General features: G+C 39.9%; 1 protein-coding gene across 1 annotated transcript in view; it reads right to left on the reverse strand.

Annotated features, from left to right (window-relative positions):
• PRKDC (protein kinase, DNA-activated, catalytic subunit) overlaps positions 1-12,613 on the reverse strand; it is a 217,273-nt gene that overhangs the window by 137,409 nt on the left and 67,251 nt on the right. Inside the window, exons 32-37 of the mRNA XM_045291676.1 lie at positions 10,625-10,833; positions 9,783-9,915; positions 8,934-9,089; positions 8,033-8,236; positions 1,506-1,691; positions 351-455 (exon numbers count right to left, since the gene is read on the reverse strand). Coding sequence (XP_045147611.1) covers positions 351-455; positions 1,506-1,691; positions 8,033-8,236; positions 8,934-9,089; positions 9,783-9,915; positions 10,625-10,833 — 993 coding nt within the window. The remainder of the gene's footprint in view (positions 1-350; positions 456-1,505; positions 1,692-8,032; positions 8,237-8,933; positions 9,090-9,782; positions 9,916-10,624; positions 10,834-12,613) is intronic.

A 12,613-nucleotide genomic window follows, 5' to 3' on the forward strand; every position in this document is an offset into this window, starting at 1 on the left:
ATTTAAATCCTAAATATATGCAAGACAGATGATACCACTGTGAGTATAATAATCGCATTGTGATTATACTTTAAAAGAAATGTCCTTATCATGTGGAGAAACATGCAAAGGATCTACAGACTAGATAACATGATGTCTGATGAGTCCTCCAAGGTAAAGGATGAGAATTAAATAAGCTCTTGAGGCTGGAGATAGTCACCCAAGAGGGATTTATTGTGTTAATCTACCTGCTTTTATATATATCTTAAATGTTCCAAACAAAATAATCTCAGGTATGCAAACATTAAAAAAAAGGCTAAGTAATGGAGAATGCAATCTGAAAATAAAATAGAAAATTTAGCATTACATACCTTTAAATGTAGACTCAACTTTGGATCAGCAAGTAAACTAGTATAGGTTCTAAAGACGTCAGGGAATGAGCTGTGATTTGTATTAAAAGATACAGATGAATCGATCTAAAAGAGGGGAAATGAAAACGTCATATTTCTATATATGCCCCTATTTCTTGTAACAAAACTTTCACAATTAAATTTAAGAACTGGACTTTAGCTGTATTTCAGTAATGCTTGTTCTAAAATATTTTTTCAATTACTTATTAAGACAATGCATGTAAAGCTACACTAAAAAAGTAAAAGAAATAAGTACAATAAATGATAATGTGCAAGAACAAAAATATTAATATAAAACTAAGTTAAGGCAATGAGCAATCATCTATTAAACATATTTTTTTAACTTATCAAACCAACTAAGATGTAGTCGATCATGCAGTATGGCCCTTCTAGCCAAATTCTCATTTGCCACATCCATTTTGTGATGTATTGTAGATTATAGCCTCTGTGCTTGTGGTTAGGACCCCATTTTAGAAAGAGTTATCTATTAAAGGATTAGGGTGGGAAGTATCTTTAGACTCCCCTCCAACTTTGCTGCGAGTTCTGTTACTAGATTAGCCTGGGATGCAGCTTAGACCCAACTTTTATGGCAGGTGTGATGAAGCCAGCATCTTGTTTTTCCTGGGGTAGGATCAACTGAAATGAAAAGCCACATCTCCATCTGAGCTGCCCCCTTTGGTGACCTCAGTGTCCTGACTGAGCTCTGGTAGAAGCAAGAAGACCTGTTTTGACTTTCAGACCTTTGGGCTTCTGGTTCTGGACCGTGCATTTGCCTCACCTCTGCCAGACGCTCAGATTTGGGGTTTAACAGCATCGACAACCAGGTAAGGCATTCTCTTAAAATTTCGTGAGTTTCTGTGATATTTTGCAGTGATCGCAGAGCCCAGGCCCCCAAGAGACTCGACTCAATGGGAAAAATAGCATCTTGAAAGTGTTGAACATTTAGAACGTGTTTAATCTTCAACTTCTTGGAACTAGTATAGTATCAATTCTTCTAAAATAAATGATCATCACACCAATGAACTCTTGGAGCAACATCAAACAATTTTTCAAAGACAGGCATTACAGAATCCAAAGCAACAGAATACGATCGCATTTTACCATCTCTCAAAATACCTGTAAAATTTTTGCCAACAAAGCCAGCGTGGCAATTTTACTCTCAGGAGCAGAATCGCAGGCCCACCATGATGCACACTTCTTCCAGTTCTGTAGAACGGCGGTCACAAGCTTCAGTCCTTGCTGTTTCTGGAAGGCTCGGTCCTTGAAGCTCTGATCTAACATGCCATTCAAAACAGCACTCACCTGCAACAAGTTCATTGCGATGACAAGGTCAGACACCTGAGACTGGCAGCTATAGGACAAACGTTACTTTCACTGCAAAGCTACTCTTGGAAAGGTAAGACCTTCCCTCTTTATTTTTAAGTTTATCTACTCTACAGTAGTACATTTACCTACTTCACAACTCCTCAAAATTGAGAACAGCACTATAACATGAAAATCTCCCATATAAAGCATGTTGTTATGTACTATGGTCTAATTTACACAGACACTAAATAAGTGTCACTCAATTAAACACTTAATTTATCAAGCATTTAATTTATTTGCACATTGGTCACCAGCATCAGCAACCAGTTTCTGGGGAACATCCATCAGAAACTAAGGTTTCAACACACCACATATGGGAGGTTGGAGAGCCAAGCGGACCCATGAATGACTTGTCACAACCCTTGCAGTATAGGCAATACTTGAACACTAAGTCAAATGACAAAGTTCTAGGTTTGGGGTAAGTTTGTTAATTTTCTAGCATTTTCCCCCTTTTATGTGTGATCAAGGTATACATGAGCCTAATCTAAGGTGACCAGACGTCCCAATTTTTAATAATTTTTCCCACGTCCCGCCGCATTTTTAAAAAGTCCCGATTTTTTGAAAGAATGCACAACAAGCTAGGGTATATGGTTTTCAGCTGCCATGTGGCTATTTCACCAGGAGATGATTTTTATTAATGGTGTCCCACTTTACCAATGTTAAAATCTGGTCACCTTAACCTAATCATAGAAATCCACAGATAGATTTTTAATAACAGCTGTCCCTTGTCTTCCTTCCACCCCACCGCGTTTCCTGTGGTCGGTCAACAGACAAGTCCTTCAGCTGCTTTTGGGGTGCTTTCTCATGAACATACTCATATTGTTAGTACGTGGTTTGCGGCATTCTTGATTGGACTCCATCTGGAAGATGAGAGCTTAGTCTGTCGTTGGCCACCACCACCATACAAGCACACATGCTCACACTCATGTGAGCAAAGCACAGGCATTCAAATACACACACGTGTCCTGTCCCACCATCTTGATAATTATACTCTAAGTTTGGCAAGATAGTCGATATTTCCTTCATGCTGACTCTGTAAACACTATTCATAGATGGTTCACGTGCACAACCAAGGCCTTGCCTTTCCTTTGTATTGCTCTCCCTGAAGATAGTGGGAGAGGCTTCAGAAAGTTTGCAGAAATGGGGAATTCAAAGATAAGAAACATTTCTGCAAACATTTTCAAGATCCCTTGTATTTGTATACTCACTTTGCTGTTTTGGAGTGACTATCATTCTTTGTTATTAAACACTCCTAAATTTAAATTCAATTTCCTCAAGTCCTCTAAACACATCAGAAAGGCAATCTATCAGTCTCCTCAGAGGACTAACCTTTTAAAATTCCTAGAGACACACTATCAACCACATGTACATGTGTTGGCGTACACACGGACACACACACACACACACACACACCATCATTTTTCAGATACTCCTTCACATCTCTCATTGGAGCCCTTATTTCCTGGGTCTAATGTCTTTCTTAGATTTTCTGCCTTATTTTTATGAAATCCTCTCTCTAGTTGCTTCCTATTAAAAAGTGCAGAAGAGACAATCTGGCTGGTTTGTTTGTTGACATAACTGAAAACACATTTAGTCCCCTTTCACACCTCACGGATAACCAGCTTGATTTAGAACTCCAGCTGGGAAACTGTCCTTTGAGGTTTCAATTCCTGGTCTTGTGCGGCCACAGTGCTGCTGAAAAGACACGTCTGAGAAGTAACTAGTGTTTCTCCTGTGGGAACTTTCTTGGTATTTCCTCTTGAAGAACCAGCAGGGTTTTGAAATATATTCCAGGAAAAGTTGTGTCCACAGGGTCCTTTCCTCCAGAAACCTCACAGCAACACTTGGTTCTGAATAGCATTGCCGAGCTACGCCTTTCAGACTGTGATCCCAAGTGTCCTCAGCTCTTCTTTCTCATTTTCACACTACCCTCTGTGACAGTTCCTCCATTTCAACCTTCAAACTCATTCATCTTAATTTCTGAAACCTAAGCTGAATTTCCAAGAGCTCTGTTTTGTTCTCCAATGTTGTTTTCTCTAGGTAACTGTTTCATGGTTGCATTGTCTTCTCTAAGATCATCATCTTTTCAGATTCACATTTTAGCAATCTCTGACCTCTGCCTCTGGGAGGCGCCCACCCCCCCTCCCTTCACAGTGAGTTGCAGCAGGCTCATCTGCCTGGCGAAAGATCGCTGATGCTGTCAGATGCGGGCAAGCTGGTTCTGGCTCATAGTGTCAGAACGACCCTGGGGACAACAACGCAAACCGCCACACCGTCCTGAGCCAGCCTCACAATTGTTCTCATGTTTGAGTCCCTTGTTGCAGCCGCTATGTCAATCCATCTCATTAAGGGCCTTGCTCTTTTTCACGGCCACTCCACTTTACCAAGCATGATGCCCTTCTCCAAGGACTAGTCTCTACGGATAACATGCCCAAAGACCTGAGAGGAAGTTCCACCATGCTTGCCTCTAGGAAGCATTCTGGCTGTACTTCTTCCAAGAAAATTTTGTTTGTTCTCTTGATAGTCCATGTACGTTCAATAGTCTTTACCATCACCATAGTTCAAATGTATCCATTTTTCTTCCATCTTCCCTAAGCAATGTCCGACTTTCACTGCTTATGAGGTGACGGAAAATACCATGCCTTAGATCAGTGGTTCCCAACCTTCCTAATGTCACGACCCTTTAATACAGTTTCTCATGTTGTGGTGACCTCAACCATAAAATTATTTTCGTTGCTACTTCATAACTGTAATTTTGCTACTGTTATGAATCGGGAGACCCCTGTGAAAGGGTCGTTCGGCCCCCAAAGGGGTCGCAACTCATAGATTGAATACAGCTGGCTTAGATGCACGTATAAGTGTTACATGGGCACAATGAAGTGTTCTGGAATTCCCATTCTTCTCAAGTTTGTTGCGATCCACACAGTTGGATACATTTGCATAGTCAGTGAAACAAAGTAAAATCTTTCTGGTGATTTTCTTTGCTTTCAGCCAAGATCCATGTGGCATTAGCAATAATGTCCCTTGTTCCTTGCCCTTTTCTGAATCAGCCTGAACCTCTGGCAACTCCCTTTCAATGTACTGCTGCAACCAATGTTAGATGATCTTCAAAAAAACCTGACTTGCCTGTGTTATCAACTATTGTTCTATAATTCCAGCATTCTGTTGGGTCACCTTTCTTTCAAATGGATACACGCATGCACTCTTCTAGTAGCTGACTGCCAAATTTCTTGGCATAGACAAAGGAGTATTTTCAGTGCTTCCTCAACCTACTGAAACAGTTCAGTTGGTATTCCATCACTTTTCGAATCCTCTTTTGGAGTAATGCCTACAGTGCTGCTTAAACTCTTTTTCGGTACCTTCAGTTCTTGCTCATATGTTACCTCTTGGTATGGTTAAAGTTAATGAAAACAACAGTAAAGCTAAGAGGAAAACTGTGAGAATCCTGACAGCGTTAATGAAAAAAATCATTAAAATTTTGATTGGGGAGGGTATGAAAAAAGAGGAGCTCAGATAACCCCCTCAGGGCAATCACGAGAGTAGCGATACCAGGAGGGGAAAAGGAAGGTGCGGGGAAGAAAAGGGGAACCAATCACAATGATCTATCTATAACCCACTCCCAGGGGGATGGACAACAGTGGGTGAAGGGAGACAGCAGTTGGTGTAAGACATGGAAAAAAAATTAATGAATTATCAAGGGTTGATGAGGGAGGGAGGGTGGGGAAGGGGGGAAAATGAGCTGATAACAAGGGCTCAAATAGAAAAAAAATGTTTTGAAAATGATCACAGCAACATATGTACAAATGTGCTTGATACAAGTGATATATGGATTGGTTACTTTTGTTTGTTTGTTTTTAAATCATTTTATTGTGGGTTCTTACAGCTCATCACAATCCATCCATCCATTGTGTCAAGCACAAGGGCTCTACTTGAGACCTTGGTATCAGCTTATTTTCCCCCTCCCCCACCTTCCATCATGAACTCTTGATAGTTTTTTTTTCCATGCCTTACACCAACCGCTATCTCCCTTCACCCATTTTTCTGTTCTCCGTCCCCCTGGGAGGGGGCTATCTGTAGATCATTGTTATTAGTTCCCCCTTTCTCCCGATATATGGATTTCTGTAAGAGCCATAAGAACCCCCAATAAAATGATTGATTAAACAAACAAAAAAGAAATTTGAATCAGGTCTCCGCTTGTCTGATTTGGAGGCTGAATACAACATGGTTAAGTTGGCACTCTCAACCTTTTAAAAAATGTGACTAAAGAAAGATATGTAAGCCTTGGTTAGCTATAAAGAGCTCTCTCATCGGCTCCCCCTTCTCTCCCTGTCCTCCTTCCCCTTCCCCTCTCTCCTGCCTTCCCCTCTCTCTCTCCACGTGGACCACCAAGTGAGGCTAAGCTGCTAGGTCAGGCAGCACGAAACATGGTACTACAGGAGGATGCTATCTTGCACTCAGAAGATAGTTTAATGAAAATAGCAATAATAACGACACATCTTTAGTACCAGCAAGAAGCTATTCAGAAGAATGTCGAGCAGTCATAGATCTCCAGGACCAGCTGAAGCACCTGCTGAAATAGGCAAGCATGTAACTTTGCCGAGGAGGAAGAACCTTACTGCAACCATCATGTCATGGGCTGAGTGTCCACTTTCTTCTCCAAACGTATGGTAGCAAAGCTTTGGGAAGTGCTTCTAGAACTGGACCAACCCCACTTTAAGTTGCTCTGTTTAATTTGGTACTAAAGTAGAACTGAAAGGAGTTTTTGTTTTTCCTCTTGAATTGTTAATATATGTGGAAAGTCCTATTGTCTAAATGTGATTCTTAGCAAACACTGAGTCATGCTTATACTTGAGAAATAGAATTTTTAATGTGAACCAGTAAGGATTCTATTACAAGGATTTGTTTCAAAGATTATTTCTTTTCACCGTGCATTCAATAAATATTTTTATTTTATGGTCACAGAATGGTGTTTATCAAATAATTCAGAGAAGAAACTTATTTTATCTGTTTCCGCAAATTTTGACATAGTTTGCTTAATTGAGAACCAGGCTCACGGTCTCCAAGCTGGCCAGCTGCAACCTCCTGCCTTGACCTGCATTCCGAGGATTTCTTTGTTGTTGTGACCCTTAAGATTAAGTGGCCTTGGGTTCAGTTTGCAGTTTTCTTTATCATCAACACATTGATTTGTATGACATTATTGGATTTGTATGACATTATTGACCAACATGAAGGTAGTTGAGTTCACTGTGTGGCATCAGGTTGTGCTCTAAGGTTGTGACGATGTTATCTGCATAGACATTTGCCTGTTTATTACATTCATCTCATTAAATAAATGCCTTATCCACTAAAACAAAAAAATGTGATTAAAGCAACTAATGTAGCAAAAGGTGTGAAATCATTAACTACAAAGCAAAGAACCCAGACCATTGAAGACGTTGAATAAATCAGGAACACCTTGGTGCAATACCACATTCAAGACAGTGACATGAGAGAAGGCTAAAAGACTCCACAGTGATTTGAAGTCTTGGAAAAATGGAATTTATATGTGTAATTTTGGGGCCCCAGAACCAATTAGTTGGTTTTTCATTATTTCTTATGGGAAAATATGTCCAGTTCTCCAACTTTTTTGTGTTCAAACATGAATTTGGAGCATATTTAATTCAATGACTGAGTTATCACTGTACTGCAAAAGTTCAACGTGCTAAATCCTCTGTGAGTCAAGGGTCTACTATAATTTTATTGCTAACTTTAAAAATTTACAAATTGCAAGTGCAATGTATCAAAAGATATTGGTCTACAACAGCCAACTTTTAGTTGGAATATTTTACGCTCCTTTAAAGTTGTGGAAGTGTCTGCCTACAAAGCAGATTAAATTCCCCAATACTACCAATTGAGCAAACTAAAGGCAACTACCTATCTACCAAGTGCTTACCTCAAAGGTTCAACATGTGGGGCACAGGGGCAGTCAGTCTCCTTGTACAGGGGTGTGCATGTAAGTGGGAATGTGACGACAGGTCTATGAGACCTCATGGCAAGTCCTGGGAAAATCCAGGACCTGCACAGCGTTGCCACAGAAAGTCAGGGCTGGAGACTTAGCGGGCATGAGGGAATGAAAACAACCAATGCTTTAACATCTGCTAACATACCTGAACTCTTGATAAAGACTTCAACTTTCCAGAATGAGATGTTTGGGTTCTAATGAAATATTCAGGTACACATCAATCCTTTGAAAAGCACATTATATGAGAAAAGATTTACTTAAAGGAAAACTTAAGTACCATTTTGGGATTCTCCTCAGATGAATTCATGAGTTCCGTCACAGCCATATCCACATTTTTCAGCAATTCAGTGTTGATGATTTCTGAGAATAAGCTATAAAAATACTCTCCCTGGGAGAAGCTGACTATGCTTTTCTGTAACCGACCCGAGGAAGGCATGGACAATACTGGTGTGCTCAGGAGGAGGCCCACCAGCTGCTCACACTGAAAAGCAAAGGGAAGGAGAGATGACAAGAACACACATTTGAACATGTCACAGAAAGGTTTCCTAAGGAGCTACTAACTTTGAAGTTGCAATATCATGCAATAAGATCGAAAGAGAGTCTGAGAGGTGAAGGTCTGGGTGCATGTTAAAACTAAAGGGTACTGACAAATTGCATGCATTGTAACTAGCCTTAAATTACTAGGTTTCCTTTTGGTACAGAAAACTTTCCATATCTGTTTCTCCTAAATTCCAGAAGATGGTGATGATGGTGGTTGTTTCAGAAGGATCGTCCAGTTGTTTTTTTTTAAGTTTTTTGAAAGGTTAATTATGGGAAAAACAATCAAAATATTTGTGTGGCATTTGGGGCTTTTGGAATCATTTCTAGAGGTTCTCCCAAACCATTCACCGCAAAAACTGCAACAGTAGAGAGGGAGAGGCCACTTGTTGACAATGTTCACCTCTACGTTCACAAAATGGCCTCTGTGTAAAAACCCTTTGGAAATAAAAAGTGATAGACAAAGAATGTTGTTACATTTTTCTTTTAAAAAGTAAAAAAAAAAAAAAACTTTTAGAGAGAAAGTCCCATCCACTCATATAAATCATAAACAATACTTGTAGCGCTAAGACAGTATCAAACTTGTGAGTGAGTCCCCACCACCTCCCCAGGGCAGTGCATCAAGCAGATGCGCTTCCTACCGGTCCTCCAAAAGTAAAGGCCAGCTCCAGGAGTCCACTGGCCAACCGCTTACAGCTGATGTCTAGTGCAGGAGGGCACTGACCTTCTCCAGGTGTGAGGTCTTTATAAACCATAGAAAGAAGTTTGGGGCCAATAGAATAATGTAGATCTGCAGACTAAAATAAAGCCAACACTGAAGTGTCCAACAAAAGATATTTTACAGAAAAAAAATAATTTCACAATTTTCATTAGTTAAAAAAAAACCCACAGGGGGAGTGCTACCCTGTCCTATAGGGCAGCATCAAAGGCAATGAAAGACTATGTAACATCACAAAGTATAAACTTAGAAGAAAATTAACTTTACTTTCTACCCTACATTTTTTCATTTAGGTTAGCCACAAAGACGATAGGAGCCCTGCTGGCATATTAAATTATATACTGGGCTGCCAACCACAAAGTCTACAGTTCAAAGCCACCAACAACTCTGCAGAAGAAAGATGCAGCTTTCTCCTCCTGTAAGACTGACAGTCTCAGAAACCCACAGGGCAGGTCTACTCTGTCCGATGGTATCTTTATGAGTTGGAATCAACTGGATGGCAGTGAGTTTTGCTTGGTTTCTGTGGCCACAAAGATGCAGTAGCAATTAACCTCTCAAGTTCTAGATTGTCCTAGAAATACTCACATGTTCATCTTATATATTTAAAATTTTTCATATTTATATTCCAGATAACACCTAACTGGAGCAAGCTTGTCTGTAATTCCCATGTCAGCATGCCCTTTACAGAAATGTTTAATGTCCTTCATGAATAGATTAAATAGTACCGTAAAGGTAAAAAACCTGTCAAACAAAATGAGTTATGAAGGTTTACCTGTGCTGGTAATATAGCATGCAAGAACCCAGCTTTATTAAGGTGTTTACATGCTGACACCAAAGAAGTCAGCCTGGTCCTGTCCACAGGAGCATTACGGTCATACAGGTCAACAGCAAAAAGGTCTTCAAGGCTGGACATGTCAGAGAAACAAAATGAAAGCTGTGTCAGGTCTGATGTCATTAAATTACTAAAACTGTATACATTGTTTATGATAAACACCAGTTACTAATGACCAGGGACTCAAACTCACTAGTGTAATCTTGGACAACAAACAAAAGCCAGTACCAAGAAAGATGCAAGCTTCTAACTTAGCTATGGAAAGCACATGAAGCAAACCACACAGACTCTGGACTGTCCTAAAGTACAAGAAACCCAAACTTACCCACTGCCAACAAGTTGGTCCCAACTCACAGCAACACATTAAGATAGAACTCTTTCTTAAGGTTGCCAAGGCTGTAACTCTTTACAGGAACAGACAGCCTCATCTTCCTCCCATGGAGTGACTAGTGAATTCAAACTGCTGACCTTGTGATTAGCAGCCTAATGTGTAACCAATTACACCACAAGGATGCAGGAAGGGCTTTTGTGAAATATGAGATCTTCAAACAAGTGATGTCTCTTATTCAACTCTTTTTTTTTTTGTTTTGTTATTACATGTTTGCTCTAGAAAGTACCACAGGATACAATTTCTATTCCCTTAATGTGTTGCTCTCAGAAACCCCCAACACCTCTACGCTGTCCTGTAGGGTCACTTTGAGTTGGTATTGCCTCGATCGATGACAGTGAGTTTTTGAGTTCTAAGCTAGGGCACACAAGCTAACAAACAGCATCATGCCTACCTCTGCACGGGTATTTGTTCCTGAAGGTATGTCTTCAGGATTTCTTCATAGGGCAGCTTCTTCAGTGCTGACATCAGGTTCACACACACACCGGGAAGACGATTCATGACCTGAACATCTCCCACATTGAAGCCCATGCTTGTGGGATCACACAGTGTTTTCACCACAAGCTTCAGGAGGTTGGTGATGAGGAAGTCCTTTTCAAGCAGCTGTAAGAGATGATTTGAATCAAAACCTATTGCACTAGATCAGTCATACGTCTACTACAGGGTAAGGGCCCTAACATTGCGAATTCTGATCTGTTTAAGATAAAAAGGAAACACACACACACCCGTTCTGTGTACTCCTCACAACTGTTTTTATACTTGAGCCAATGTGGCAGCCACTGTATCAATCCACGTCATCTCCGGCCTTCCTCTTTTTCACTGCTCCTCTACGTTATCAAGCACAATGTCATTTTCTAGGAATTGGCCTCTCCTGATAACATGTCCAGTGTACATGAAATGACATCTAACCATTCTTCCTTCTAAGGATCATTCTGGATGTATTTTTTACAGAACAGATTTGTTTGTTCATTTGGCAGCCAATGTTACTTTCAACATTCTTCCCCGGGACCATGAATGAAAAGCAGAGATTCTCTTTCCAACTTCTTTATTCATAGTTCAACTTTCATATGCACATGAGGCAATTAAAAATACTATGACTTGAGTCAGACAAACCTTATTTCTCACAGTAACATTCTTGGTTTTCAATACTCTAAAGAGGTCTTGTGCAAGCACATATGCACAACGCAATGCATCTTTTATTCTTTTGACTGCTGCTTCTATGAGCACTGATTGTGGATCCAGCAGGATAAAATCCTTGACAGCTTCAATTTTCCCCCGTTTATTATGATGTTACCTGCTGGTCCACTTGTGAGAATTTTTGTTTTCTTTGCATTGAGTGGGAATCCATACCACAGGCTGTAATCCTTGATTTTCATTAGCAAATCCTTCAAGCTCCCCTCGTTTTCAGCAAGCAAGGTTGTGTCACTTGCATATCGAATCTTGTTACCAGCCTTCCTCCAATCCTGAGACTGCATTCTTCTTCATATAGCCCAGCTTCTCTGATTATTTACTCAGCATAAAGATTGAATAAGTATGGTGAGAGGATACAACCCTAACTCACACTTTTCTGACTTTAAGCCATGCAGTATTCCCTCGTTCTGTTTGAGCAAATGCTTTTGATCCATATACATAAGTATATGTTCTGCATAAGTACATAAATTATTCTGAAATTCCCATTTTTCTCAAGCATATCCATAGTTTATTAGGGTCAACAGAGTAATTTTTTTGCACAGTAAATAGAACATAGTAAATATATTTCTGGCATTATTTGCTTTCAAAGTCCATCTGACAACAGCAATGATATCTTTTCCCATGTCATCAAATGAATGTGGCCTGAATTTCTGGCAGCTCCTTGTCAATGTACTGTTACATCCACTGTTGGATGCTCTGAGGCAAAACTTTACTTGCATGTGATATTAATGATACTGTTCTATAATTTGAGTATTCTGTTGAGTCAGGATTGTTGAAGTAGGTACAAATACAATCTCTTTCAGTCAGTTGGCCAAGTAGCTGTCTTCCAAATTGCTTGGCATAGACAAGAGCGTGCTTCCAGTACTTTGATCAGCCTGTTGAAACATTTCAATTGGTATCATCTCAATTTCTGAAGGCTTCTTGTTGGCTAATACCTTCAGTGCAACTTGGACTTCTTCCTTCAAAAGATTGTTTCGTGAAGATATGTTCCCACCTGAAATGGTTCTTTTTTGTATAGTGACTCTGTGTGCCTCCTTCTTCATTCAATATCTTGTCTGAAGAATGTTTGAACATTGTTAACTTGCGGCTTGAATATTTTCTTGAGTTTTTTCAGTTTCAGATAATCTGAGCATGTTCTTGCTTTTTGGTTTCCTAATTCTAGGTCTAAATCATCTTTTGCTGTCTTTCATGT

The sequence above is a fragment of the Echinops telfairi genome, unplaced genomic scaffold (assembly GCF_000313985.2).
Source record: "Echinops telfairi isolate 266 unplaced genomic scaffold, ASM31398v2 ScPeMD7_1;HRSCAF=3_0, whole genome shotgun sequence".
Taxonomy (NCBI): domain Eukaryota; kingdom Metazoa; phylum Chordata; class Mammalia; order Afrosoricida; family Tenrecidae; genus Echinops; species Echinops telfairi.